The 14503-nt window shown below is 35.4% G+C and overlaps 1 protein-coding gene across 28 annotated transcripts in view; it reads right to left on the reverse strand.

The window, feature by feature from the left end:
* Abi2 (abl interactor 2) overlaps window positions 1–14503 on the reverse strand; it is a 75781-nt gene that overhangs the window by 23409 nt on the left and 37869 nt on the right. For 5 of the 28 annotated variants that reach the window (XM_070018948.1, XM_070018853.1, XM_070018833.1 and 2 more), the window contains 4 exons: window positions 8131–8228; window positions 5230–5376; window positions 4176–4300; window positions 2401–2583 (listed from right to left, as the gene is read on the reverse strand). In XM_070018948.1, the coding sequence (XP_069875049.1) occupies window positions 2401–2583; window positions 4176–4300; window positions 5230–5376; window positions 8131–8228 (553 nt within the window). The remainder of the gene's footprint in view (window positions 1–2400; window positions 2584–4175; window positions 4301–5229; window positions 5377–8130; window positions 8229–14503) is intronic. The other 23 variants (XM_070019062.1, XM_070018914.1, XM_070018893.1 and 20 more) reach the window with 7 other exon arrangements.

Here is a 14503-nt window from a genome sequence, read left to right on the forward strand (position 1 = left end):
AAACTTTCCCAAAATAGATCATATCCTAAAACATTCAACAAGCCTTAGCAAATACAAAAGGATTGAGATAACTCCCTGCATCCTATCTGATCACAATGGAATTAAACTAGATCTTAACAGCGAAAGATACTACAGGAAATATTCAAACATATGGAGACTGAACACACTGTCAAATAACAGGTGGATCCACGAAAAAAATAGGTTAAGTCCCTACAATTGAATGAAAATGAAAACGAGGCAAATTTGTAATTCCAAATACATGAATACCGAAAACAGAAACAGCTCAAGGAAATAACGTCGTCAGGATGCAGTGAAAGCTGCTAGAAAAATGGGAACAAATGAAACTCAAAACTACCAAATGGAGAAGATAGTAAAGATTATGGCAGAAATCAATGAATTACAAACTAAAAAAAAATTGTACATAGAATCAACAAAACAAAAAGCTAACTCTTTGAAAAAAATTAATAAAATTGAAAAACTCCTAGCTAAGTTGATGAGTAAAAGGAAAAAAGAGATTCAAATCAACAAATTAGAGATGACAAAGGAAACATCACAATAAACATCTAAGAAATCCAAGATTATGAGGGACTACTTTCAAACCCTATACTCAAATAAGATGGAAAATCTGGTAGAAACAGATAAATTCCTAGAGATATACAAGCTGCCTAAACAGAACCAAAAAGACCCATAATACTAAAACACACAATGAGATCAAAATACACAATGAGATCAAGGAAGTAATAAAGAGACTTCCAACAAGAAAAAGTTGAGGTTATGTTGGATTCACAACTGAATTCTGTAAGACCTTTAAAGATGAACACCTATAGTTTCCAAACTTTTCCATGAAATAGAAATGCAATGGGGCTGGGAAGGTAGCTCAGTGGTAGAGCGCTTGCCTCGCATGCATGAGGCCCTGGGTTCAATTCCTCAACACCACATACGCAAAAAGAAAAAAGCCGGAAGTGGCTTTGTGGTTCAAGTGGTAGAGCGCTAGCCTTGAGCTGAAGAGCTGAGGGACAGCATCCAGGCCCAGAGTTCAGGCCCCACAACTGGACCCCCCCCCCAAAAAAAGAAATGCAAGGATTACTACCAAATACATTTTTATGATGCCAGTATTATACTCATCCCCAAACCAGGTAGGGACCCAATGAAAAAGTGAACTACAGACCAATCTCTCCAATGAGTATGAACACAAAGCTCCTTAATAAAATATTTGACAACAGGAAGTGGCGCTGTAGCTCAAGTGGTAGAGCGCTCGCCTTGAGCTGAAGAGCTGAGGGACAGCGCCCAGGCCCAGAGTTCAAGCCCCATGACTGACAAAAAAAAAAAAAAAAAAAAAAAAAAAATTTGACAACAGAATTCAACAACTAATCAACAAAATTATACACCATGATCAAGTGGGTTTTATCCCAGAGATGCAAGAGATGTAAATCAATAAACATAATACACCCTATTAACAGAGTGAGATGAGAATCACATGATCGTATCAAAAGATGTAGAAAAAGCCTTCAACAGAAGCTAGGAATAGAAGGAACATATCTCAACATAATAAAGGCTATATATGACAAACCAACAGCAAACATCATATTAAATGGTGAAAAACTAAAATCATTTCCTCTAATATCAAAAAGTTTTTGTTGTAAGTGCTATTATAAAAGCTACAGCATCTAAATCCAATTAGGCTAAAAATGTCTTTTAAAATGTATCTGGTTATAGAAGTGAATATCACTCTGTATTTTACTGGCCAGCTAAACACTAGAGTAATGTATCCATATATACATATATACATTTTTAGAACAGATAAAAACTCTTTAACCAGTTACCAGTATTTAAATGTTTGTAACAAATGAGTCTTTATCTCCTATCTCATGAAACACATTTTAGGTTGTAATTTTAAAACACTAAAACACAATTAACTTAAATAAACCTGAAATCCTTTAGAAATCCATTGTTTGAGTTTCCAATTCTGCTAGGAGATTCTAAGAGATGTACAAGGGCTCTTAATTTGTTACATGAAATATTTCTATAAAATCCTCCTTTCAATATCATTTTTTCAATAATATTCTTTTTGTCAATTACTTGACCTATAACAATATTTCTAGTGACTTCCAAACTGTACAGAAGTCAGCTCAATACTAAGTTTACAATCCTTTAATAAATGAAATTTAAGATATGTCTATTCACAAGAAATTCTAATCTCTGATCACATACCACTTTTAGTTAGAACATTTTATCTATCTATCTATCTATCTATCTATCTATCTATCTATCTATCTATCTATCTATCTATCTAATACAATGTACAACCAACCCAAGATACAAAAAATAAAAGTAAAATAAAGTTGCAGTTCTAGGTAAGAATAGCCAAATGACTGGACCTGCCTGTCAGTGAATACTCACCTGTAGGGGGATTAGAAGAAACAACAGGGGGAGTTGGAGAAGTGAAGCCATCAGCAAGGGTCTGGGCACCCCCAGCAGCAGCTTCTGGGGCAGCAGAGGAGGGGACAGTAGCAGGAACAAGAGGGGCAGGGGCAGATGCAGAAGTAGCAGGAAGGGGAGGAGTGCCAGCAGAGCCAGCGGGGGCTAAGGGGAAAGAGGAGTAAGAAGCAGCATTAATGAGGCAGTCACATTAGGCTGGATTAGAAAAGGCATTAGAGTATTTAATGTTAGACATTCAGGGTTTATCAATAGCCAAAAACAAAACAAAACCAAAAAAAAAGAAGAGTTGAGAAAAGAATGAAGCTTATGTTAAAGGACATTAGATATGCAACAAACAATGTAAGATGCTCAGAGTAATGTATAAATTTTTAAATTCATTATAAACAAGTCCTCCTTTTTATGTGAACACTACTAATCTAGCAACAGCTCCCTGTGTGTTACTTTTAGCATAACATTCTGTAAATAGTATGCAAAACTAAGCATAATACATTTCTAAAAATCAGTACTGTTTGAATTTTACAAGTCAGAAAACAGCCATATGTCAGACAAATATCTTATCACACAAGCACACATATGCATACTCAAATATTTTTCATGATAAAATAAATAGTTTTTCTTTCTTGACACAGGGTCTCACTATATTGGCCAAGTTATTAATAGGACTACATGGATGTAGCACCATGGCCACCTTAAATATATAATATTGTATTCTAATGTCTTTTGTGTTATACTTTTAAAACTAAATTTAAACTTTTTTCCCATTAGTGGTATTTGAACTCAAGAGCCTTATGCTTGCCTGGTAGGTGCTCTACCACTTGAGTCATGTCTCCAGACCATAATTTAAACTTTTTGCCAGTCCTGGGGCTTGAACTCTGGGCTTGGGCACTGTCCCTGAGCTTCTTTTTTGCTCAGTGTTAGCACTCTACCACTTGAGTCACAGCACCACTTCCCAAAACTTAAACTTTCTATGTCCTCCTATCAAATAAGCATATTTTCCTATTTTGGAGGGGGAAAAAAATGAGTACCATTTTAGAGAAAATCAAATTCTAACAATTCACTAAATGTAACTTTTAAGCCTACTTCATTTTATTGTCTTTGGTTACCAGTCTCACATCAATGTTATCAGACCCCTAGCCCATGTCCAAATGCATGCACTGTCACAACACTAGCAGCAATTACACATCTAAAATTCATACCAAAAAATGGCACCTGAAACCTCAAAACATCAAAACCATAATTTCAAGTAATAGAGAAGTATAAAAATAGCAAAATTTTAAATAGCACTTGGCTAAAATAACAAATATATAAAGCCTTCCCAGAAGTACTAAAAGAATTTTTTAATCCTGATTAAGGAGAAAGCTTACTTGCATGGGGCTTTAGATTTGATCCTCAGCACACAAAAAAGGAGGGAACACTATGCTGAAAATGAACTTTACAACTTGGGAGGGAGGGAGGAGGGAGGGAGAAAAGGGATGGTAGGGGAAAACAAAGGAGAAGGTAACAATGTTTGATAGGAAATGGACTCATTACCTTGCTCATGTAACTGTAACCCTTCTTTACAGTATCTTTACAATAAAAAATACATTAAAAAAAAAAAAAGAGGGAGAGGGGGAGGAGGAATAAGAACAGCAGGAGAAGGAGGAGGAGGTAGGAGAGACAGCCCCCAACAATTAAATTACAATCTGAATTGGAATTCACAAAAGAGAAGTAGACACAAAGAACCGTCAGTACTTTACCTGGGAAGACACTGGGAGGAGATGGAGTAGGCACAGCAATAGGAACCCCCACACTCCCACTTCCACTGTTCTCTCGACTGCTGCTCCGACTGCTTGGGTGGCTCCCTCCACTACTCCCACTGCTGCTGAAGAAATAAAAAGCCATACAATTTGAGAATTTATAAAGAGTAAGATACACTCAGCATTTCCCAACATTCTCTGAAATGAACTTAGCCACAGGAAAGGTTTCAAATACTTTCCATTTCAAATACAAATTTGTTAGTCAAGTTGTTAGCTGAGTTCTGCAAGCTTCCTTTGGCAGCTTTCAGTAAGAGGTATTAAAGAAATTGAGCCGGGCGCCGGTGGCTCATGCCTGTAATACTAGCTACTCAGGAGGCTGAGATCTGAGGATCACGGTTCAAAGCCAGCCGGGGCAGGAAAGTCCGTGAGAGTCTTATCTCCAATAAACCACTCAGAAAACTAGAAGTGGCGTTGTGGCTCAAGAGGCAGAGCACTAGCCTTGAGCTGAAGAACTGAGGGACGGTGCCCAGGCCCAGAGTTCAAGACCCACAACTGACAAAAAAAAAAAAACAAAATGAAAGAAACTGAAAAAAAATAAAGACAAGTAAAACACACTGGGACAACACATAAAAAATAATGAATACTACCTTCTTATATTCCAGTTTTAATACTCAACTGAAGAAACGTAAAACATTTTCCTAAATTATTTTATGTTATCTTGATAGACTACCTCAACCTAATATTTTATTGTGTAGTTTTTCATCTGTAAAGTTCCACTAAAAAAGTATTTTCAACTTTCCACACCTGGTCCATAATTTTTTTAGATTAATTAAACTTTTTTTGTAGCAAAGTTTGCACTGGGAAGATACCTGTTCCATTTTAGCTTCCTGACTGCTCAGTTGCATCAGAACATGAGGAGGGGTGGAATCAGATGAGGTTTGGAAGAGTAGAGTGAGGAAAAGAACTAGAACTTAGCGCTTGGAAAATGAGCAAGATTTATCTGAACAAATATGGTTCTAAACCATCACGTTTTGCGCTGAGGTAGAGAAAATACCTGTAAGTTCGATTTCTTTGATTCACAGAAGCTGTCCTCACAGGGCTCTGCTGCGAGGGAGCCATATTACGGGTTGGGCTAGGTACGTAATCATTTGGTACCACTGGAGGACGCACTGGCTCCAGTGTGCGATAGGGGGAGTGCCGCCTACAAAAAGAAGAGCGGATGTATCGTGTGATTAATCAGGTTTCGGGCAATCAATTCAAATAATTGCCAGTAGTGAAATACAATTTGTAATCAGAAATAGGAAATGTGGTTTATCCCAGCTACCGATTGCTATCTCTCCTCCACCATCAGGGTTCTGGTGAATACTGTTATTTCTCACTCACAACCTCATTTCCCTGTACTAAGCCAATTTTGTTTATTTAGTTTTTGAGAACACAGAATTCTCTACTATTGAAGCCAATGTTTCCTAGTCTCTACTCTTTCTTAGCAGAGTTGGAATTATTTTAGTGATGTCAAAAACACCCAAATGCACTGCATGAATGCACTAATTTTCTTCCTCTTCCTTCTCTTCCTAACCAAAGATATTCAAATAGAAACAACAATTTTGGATTTTGGATTCACAAACCCCACAGATATCCAATAACAGCCGTAACAATTTATTTCCCTTTACTAAATACATAGATATCAAATATATTTGCACATAAAAATATACTACCACATTTTTCTCCTTTAACTTTTGCCTGATTTCTTTCCTCTTTCCCTCTTCAGAGTTCTACATATAAGAGGATAAACTATTTTTTAATCATCTAAACACTTCTATCTTACTTCAAGATACAAACCAGATGATATTAACATATATTTCCTTCTCTCCTTCCCCAATTTTCCTTTTAAATGAGGAGATGAAAGAGTAAGATAGGAAATATAACAGGAAGATGCACACTGAGACATAAATGATTATTAAATCAGTTCTTATCTCTGTCAAAATTCTTCAGGACAATGACAAATATGAACCTGGTATCTAATATGTAAGATTTTGAACAGTGATATCTCAGATGTTAAAATTAAAGAGTCTCCTTTTTCTTGAAAGATGTTGCACTTCCTTAACACTCCTTAATTTCAAGCATTATTTTCTTGGGACAATGAAGTTATAGCTCAGTGATTTCAATGAAATCATCATGCAATCACAGTGTTGACTCTACTACCTTCAAAGTCTCAAATATATAACTTGAAAATGAGAAATAAATAAAGGGCACTAGATGGAATATTGAGTCAAAGGAGTAATGAAATGTCAAGATCCTGGACTCAAACTATTAAAAAGAAGTTTAAGCATCTTTAGCATTATAATAAAAATATTAAAAATACACAAAATGATTAATTTCCAAACATCTAATTTTAGACAGTTTTCCAGAAAATAAAAAATTTGTCTCATCCAAGAAAAAAACTTTTATTAATAACTGAGAGCTACAGAGTAAAAAGGAAATAATCTGAACATGGTTTAAAAACAAATAAGAAAAACAATATATGGTAACTAGGTATCCTATGTGATTTAAAAAAAAAAAAAAAAAGAGTCCATGTCCATCAGCAACACTGGTCTCCAAGTATCTTCCTGCAAAAACCACTGTTAATATGGAAGAGAAACAAAATTTGAAGGGCAAAATATTTTATTTACTAGAGTCTGAGTTATCTTGCTAACAATCTTGATTTAAACACTAACAAAATTCATTAAGCACTATATATGACAAAAATGTAAATGTTCTACAGGAAAACTAAATAAAGACCTTCTTCTGGATCTCCCTTCTCTTCCCAGTGCACCATTATACCCTGTTAAGTCATCTGCTTACTATCTTTTAGTTTAAATCTTATTTCATCTTTCCTCTCCATTTGAAGCAGAACTTTACTGACCACTTCAAATAAAGTCAGACTGTTCCTGGTTGGTAATCATTTTTATTCTTTTGTCTCTCACTGTCGTAATTGAAATTCTTCTTCCAACACTATCCTCATCTTTCTTGCAACTAATTCATTTTTGTCTTCTCAATCCATAGTGTGTGACTGGGTTTTAGTTTGGAGGGAAAGGAGAAGTTTTGGCTTTTGTTTTGTTTTTTCCTTTATAGTGTTCTGTTGATTCGATGTTTGTTTATTTGTGTGGTAGTGGTGGGAGGTTATGGGGTCTTTTTAATTTTTTTTTTTTGGTGAGGGGGCCAAAACCAAGATTGCCAATTAAAAACTTTCAGAATATATCACAAAGCCAATAGTTGTCAAAGTATTTTGTTTACCTTATACATTTTCTAAAATCCAATTTGTGTTAAGTGACTGAAAAGTTGATAGAAGGTGAATATTACCCCATTTTACAGATGAAAAAACTGAACTATTGAGAGACTGGCTACACAGGACCACAAACAAAGCAACAGAACTAAACCAGAATAACTAGATGGTTTCTGGGCTATTATGCTCACATGTTCATATATCGTAAGCACAATAAACCAAGCTTACACTCTGATGTTACAGAGAAAAAAAAACAACAAGTTTTTCCATTCATTTATCATTTTTGCCTAAGTCAAATCCAAAGCCCAATTCTAAATCAAAGCTCAACTGTATCATAACAGGTTACATAGAAATTTCTAATCTATACAGCCACTTTGAGGATACTTTAATAAGTTGAAGAAACTATAAAAACTTCTGAAAAATGATAAATTAAAATGAGTCTTTATACAAAACCACAAATTTGAACTAAGATTTTATCTGAATTTAAAATTCATTAAAAATAATTTCTAGATAAACTTTTTAATGTATAAACTGTCATTTCCAGAAAAAAAAGGAGTTTTATGAACACAAAAAATAACCCTAGGAAGAAAATGTTCTCTCTTCAAATATTCAAAACTAAATGTAGATTGTGTTTGATTTTTAACAGAACACTACATGAAATGGATATCTACTACTACTTATTGATATACTTACCCAAGTGTCCCTTTCCCTGACATTGGGGGGCTGGGAGGCTTCTGAGTTGGAGGTGTTGTACGTGGCAGCCCACCCATCTTCATATTCTGGGTACTCACCTAAAAAATGTTGAGGAAAGCCCAACTTAACTTGTACACAGTGAAATCCAGTATTACTTTTGGGAAATAATGCTATTTAACAAAAGAGGGGAAGACTTAAATATAGGAAAAAAAATTAGAGGCCATGCATTTCATAGGCAATTTCTACTCTACTATTATTCTACAGTTGTACTCAAAGGACTCTTCCTAACATGAGATTTTCAAATGATAGGAAACTTGTATGGAAAGAATTTATTTGCCATTAGGCCATCACACCAACAGATCACTGGTTAGACTATTTGATATTACATTCACCTGAAATAGTTATAAAATATTTAGTTTTAATTAAAAACAATTCAATCAGAAACAATACAGCCTTCAAGCAATTCATTTTTTACTCTTTCCAACAAAACACATTTCCCAAATAAAAAATGTGCAATTATGCAAATAATCAGTCCATTATAGCTAGGGAGTATGAAAATAAAGATAAATTATATGATATGCAGAGAAAATCTTAGTGTTTTTTAAGCTGTGAATCAGCCTTACACCTGAGATTTCTTTAAAGTACTCTTATGAGAAAATCACCTACCTGAAAATTGCTAGAAGCATATTCCTAAACATCTGAATCAGAAAGTTAGGACTGATATATGCCATTCAACGGGAAGCAGCACAAAAGCTATTGCCAATGTCCTACTTTAAACAGAAACTTGACCCACTCAGGCCCAAAGTGAAAGTTAATTCAGGCATGAGAAAAGAGTAACAGTCTAATTCAGAGCTGGATCATGACTGCACTGACTATTCTAGTCCCAGCTGAAAATGAAATTGTAAGAAAGATGAGTAATTTAGGAATGAATGTCATCAGGGGAATATGCAACAGTTACAGAGAAAGCCCTAAAACTCTGGATTATCTGATGAGTTTAAAAAAAAGTAATTCACAAGTACGGTTCAAATGTAATCTCAAGTTGTTTGAGACTACCAATGGGTTTGTTCATGTTCATGTATAAACCAAATAGGTTCATACATGACTATTTTGAAACTCTTAAGATTTTGGACTGCTATTGTCAAAACACATTTCAAAACCAAACCTCAAATTTTTATCTGTCTAGAATTATAAAATTATATTTGTAAAAAAGCTATTATTTTATCCCTGAAATCAATACATTTATAATTACAAAGTCAAAATATAAATTTTAAGAAAGCAAATTGTAATTGTATACAAAGTATTGAGACTACCAAAATTAATTCTCCCTTCAGTGGGATTCTTTGAAGTTCTAAAACAGTATGAAAGAAATAATATATCAAGAAATAACATTTCTTCAAATAAAGAGCCCAGTGAATAAGTTGTGTGTGATGTTAAAATAATCTTTAGTGACAAATGGTACTTTTTGAAATGTCAACTTTTTTAAAGTGAATAATTTCTCTGTGATCATTTTACCCTGTTTTGAATAATAAATATAAAACACAAGACTCAAGTAAGAATAAAAATTAATGTATCTTTGCTCTCTCAAATTAATAAGCAGAGGGTATGCTATTATATCCTCAACATAAAAATGCCAGAAAAAGCTTTTTTAAAAAAATCACATTTGGAGAAAATTTTAGGAGTGATCAAATAACCACCACAGCTTTAAAAAACTGTTTCTCCTAATTTAATGATACCAAAAGATGTTAAATGTAATAAACAAAGTCCTTTAAGCTCAACATGAAACAATTTAAAACCCAAAGTTACTTTAAGAGATGAGGGAGAAGTGAACCAAACACTGAACTACAAATCAATTTGCTAGAAACAGGAAGGAAAAGGAGCAAGAATAAAAAAGAGTAAAAGAAATTTTATTCTATATATGGAATAGCTAAATTACTGGAAAATAACTTTTCAACTTTAATTTTAGTTTTGGTAGGTACAGTGTTTTTGTTTAAATTGCAGTATCATTTTTAAGTCTTAGAATCTATCTTTAAAATAAAATGAAACAAATCATCTATAAATTAAAACCTGGTGAGTCAGTAAGAGTGATCTGGAGAATTCTTAGTTTGATTAACAGGTTGGATGAGTAACTTAAATCACTTAAATACCTGTGTAGTATCCAAACCACTTTATAGTTCACTGATAATTGTTTCAAAGCAGTTTTATTCTATAAAAAATGTCTGTGTGCTTATCCAGGAGCTGGTGGCCCACACTTGGTAATCCTTGCTACTCAGGAGGCTGAGATCTAAAGATTGCAGTTGGAAGCCAGCTGTGAGGCTACTGTCTCCAATTAACCAGCAAAAAGTCTAAGTAGAAGTGTGGTTCAGTGGCAAAAAGCTAAGGGACAGTGATCAGGCCTTGAGTTCAAGCTCCCATACTGGCACTGGCATGCACGTGTGCACACACACAGAAACACAAATGTTTGTGTGCTGTGTAACACAATGAAAATAAATGCAAAATAAACACTGCCCTCAGAATTAAGGAAAGTGAAGAACAGTAATAAATGTAAATAAAATTTTTTAAAAAATTTAATAACTGCTAGATGCCAGTGGCTCATACCTGTAATCCTAGCTACCTGGGAGGCTGAGATCAAATGATCATGATTTGAAGCCACTCAGGACAGGAAAGCCCACGATACTCTCAGCTCCAATTAACTACCAAAAAGCTGGAAGCAGGGCTGTGGCTTACGTGTTATGCAAACCTTGACTGAAAAAGCTAAGGGATGGAGCCCAAGCCCTGAGTTCAAGTATTAGTACAAGCACAAAAAAAAAAAAAAAAAACCCTTAATTTCTTTATAAATGGTAAAAATATTTTAATTAAAGTTAAATGATAATTCAGATCTAAAATAATTTTGTAAAAAAATACTACTTGACTTATGGAATGGTAACCCCTCTGTACAACAACTTAATAATAAATATATATGTATATATATTTATATATACATATGTGTATGTATAAATATATTTATACTCAGAATAAGGGCTGGGAAGGTGGCTCAGTGGTTGAGTGTTTGCCTTGCATACATGAGGCCCTGGGTTCAATTCCTCAGTACCACATAAAGCAAAAAAAGCTGGAAGTGGCACTATGGCTCAAGTGGTAGAGCGCTACCCTTGAGATGAAGAGATGAAGAGCTGAGGGACAGCACCCAGTCCCAGAGTTCAGGCCCCATGACAGACAGGAAAGGGTAGGGGAGGGGGAGGGGGAGGGGGAGGGGAAGGGGGAGGGGGAGGGGAGGGGAGGGGAGGGGGAGGGGGAGGGGGAGGGGAGGGGGAGGGGGAGGGAAAGGGGAAAGGAAGGGAAGAGCTCAGAATAAAGGACTGGACAACCAAGAGTGGAAGAAAAAAAATACTAAATAGCAATCGTGGACCTAAAAAAGACGACAGCAACTTTAGAACAGTAATTCTTCTTGACATATATTTTAAAAATACAAACATAAAGGTTGGATACAATGGTGTGTACTTTTAAGAGGGACAGGAGAAGAAAAGAGGGGAGGAGAGCAAGAGAGAAAGAGAGATGGAGGGGGGTAAGAGAGAATCTGGAGGTACTCAGGTATACACTGTTCGCCTGATACACTAGAGACCATAGGTTAAATGCTCAGTACTGCCCAGAAGTATCATTAGGCACATGAATAAATGTATAGTTAGGTAATAATGTTGAATCATGAGCAAGAATGCTCATTATATTCTCTTATTTAGGAATTAATGAAACTTAGGTGACTGACAGCAACAATAACTTCATTATGTATATTATTTATTCCATAAAAGAAATCATCAAAAGCTATTAGGTAAAGCAGGTTATTCGACACAGAGCAATCTCCAATTAGAAGAAATCATTTTAAGTGATGAGAGTCAGCACAAGAACAGAAGTAGATGTTCTTTTAAGAACAAAAGTGGTCTGTCTGGTCTAGTGTGGTTCTCTTTTGCAAACTCTACAATTAGCACAATTCATCAGGTCAACTATTCTACTTCTATAATTTACTCAACTTTCCTGATCTGTCATCCTTTGGTATATTCAATATCTACTTGAATCATGATATGTAACACAACCAGATATAATGATGTTTCAGTCAACAACACATATTGTAGTATAAATACAATGGTAGTATTTATAGTGAAAATGTCTAGTGACATTGTGGCTGTGAATTAATGTTACCATACTCAATAATGTTAAATAACTTAATGGTATAGTTTTTAGAACGTGTCCTCATCATTAAAAGTACTTGGTTGGTAGAGTGCTCAGCTTAGCATGCATAAGGCTCATAGTTTGTTATGTTTGGGGATTTTTTTTTGTGCTAGTGCTAGGGCCTGAACTCAGGGTCTGGATGCTACCCCTGTGTTTTTCTGCTCAAGGCTATAACTACTACTTCAGCCACAGTTCTACTTCCTCCTTTATGGTGATTAATTGGAGACAAGAATATCCACAGCCTTTCCTTCTCCAGGCTGGCTTCCAACCACCATCCTTAGATCTCAGCCTCCTCAGTAGCTAGAATTACAGGCACGAGCCACTGGTTCCTGACAAGGCTCTAAGTTTGATACTTAGAATTGCACATAAAAGGCAGTGCTTTCTAGCATTTTTCTGAACCTCAGCATTATTTGTAAAGCTGGCAAGTATTTCTAGTTCACAAGAGACGTTAATCTATGAAATCTCTCACTGAAAGACGACTTGCTGGAACAGAATAGCAGCAGCAGGTCCATATTTTACACACATGTTCTAAAATGGTATTTGTGAACTATCATTTACCAGCCACTTATCAGACAACTGTGTACAAAAATAAAGACCTTTGAAAATAAGAGGGTAGAGGACAAAACCATATATAAAAATAACTGGGGTTCATAGTTAAAAGAAATGTGTACAAATTCTATAAAAATCACATATGCACAAAAGAAATAATGTCAGAAGAAACTGGTAGATTTCATTTTTAAAAACCTGAGCAGAACTGTTTAAAAAAAAAAAAAAACAGAAATTTGGGTTGGAGGTAGTATAGTGGTAGACTGTGATGAGGAAGAACAGGACAAAGAGGAACATACTTAATTATACAAGTAAAAAGGAGGGAAAAACTAGGAGAGAGCAAGGAAAGGGGTGACATAACTGTAACCCTAACCCCTCTGTACATCACCTTTATAGTAACAAATAACAAATTGAGGGAAAAAAAGGAAAAGAGGAAGAATGTGTGTAGGTTTCATCTGTATGCAGAATGGAAGATGAAAAGAAATTGCTCAAGCAACACTAGGTGCTCATTTCTGTCCAGCATTGTTCTTCACTGTAACCATCTAGTATATAATTCTTTAGGTTTCTGAAATGGAGCTTTTGGTGCAAAGAACAAAGAGGCTAAGGGACTATATCAAAGTGTAATTTATCAGTTCTTCCGAGGAGTCCCTCAGTTGGGTCCATCTCCTTCATAGGAACAGACACTGAACCCAAGAAGGTCAAGAAGGAAAAATAGTGGGACCTAAAGGTAATCAGTCGGGATAATAGCTTAGGCAATTGATCTAAACATTAATGATAATGGATTTGTCTACTTCTGTGGATTTTGGTTTGTTTGGTTAGTTGGTTAGTTGCTAGGTTAAGTATTTTTGGTGGTATTATGGATTGTGGTTTGAACTCAGGACCTTGCCTCTGACAAGTGCTCTACCACTTGAGCCACACCCCCAGTCCATTTTGCTTTAATTATTTCTTAGAACGTTCACATTTTTTAACCAGGGCCAGCCTTGTATCTATGCCTCTTACCAGGCCTGGCTTATCTCGTGCGTCTTCTTCAGTTAATATTTCTATGTACTTCTATTACTTTGGAAGTTAACATACTGATAACCAAAAGTGAAACACAGACTTCAGCAGAAAAAAGTAAGGGCTGCCACACAGCCTTTTAGTAGTTCACTTCATCCTTCCTATTGTAAGCAAAATGAATCTCCCCACAGTTACACATATGTAGCACACCAAGACTGAAAGTTTATAGGCAACACTCCAGTCAATAACAAAGGAGTACATCTGCATAGGCTCTTTTAGTCAAATCTTTCCTGAAGAGGTAAAACTTCTATGGTAATGATTAGTACTAGTTAATGATTCAAAACAGACATGTCTAGTCTTCTGGTTATCAATTACTACACTGAAGACATGCAAACAACAGGGTACTAGACAAAAATAAGTTTGAAAAGAAATTACAAAATTTGGCTAAAAAAAAGAAGTGCATGCCTTGTTTAGTGAAAATAATTTTGGTTAAACTTCTTCTGATGATTTTTTCTTTTTTTTTGTCAATCATGGGGCTTGAACTCTGGGCTTGCGTACTGCCCCTCAGCTCTTCAGCTCAAGGCTAGTGTTCTACCACTTGAGCTACAGCGCC

Source organism: Dipodomys merriami, unplaced genomic scaffold (assembly GCF_024711535.1).
Source record: "Dipodomys merriami isolate MVZ:Mamm:240054 unplaced genomic scaffold, mDipMer1.0.p SCAF_1, whole genome shotgun sequence".
NCBI classification, from domain to species: Eukaryota; Metazoa; Chordata; class Mammalia; order Rodentia; family Heteromyidae; genus Dipodomys; species Dipodomys merriami.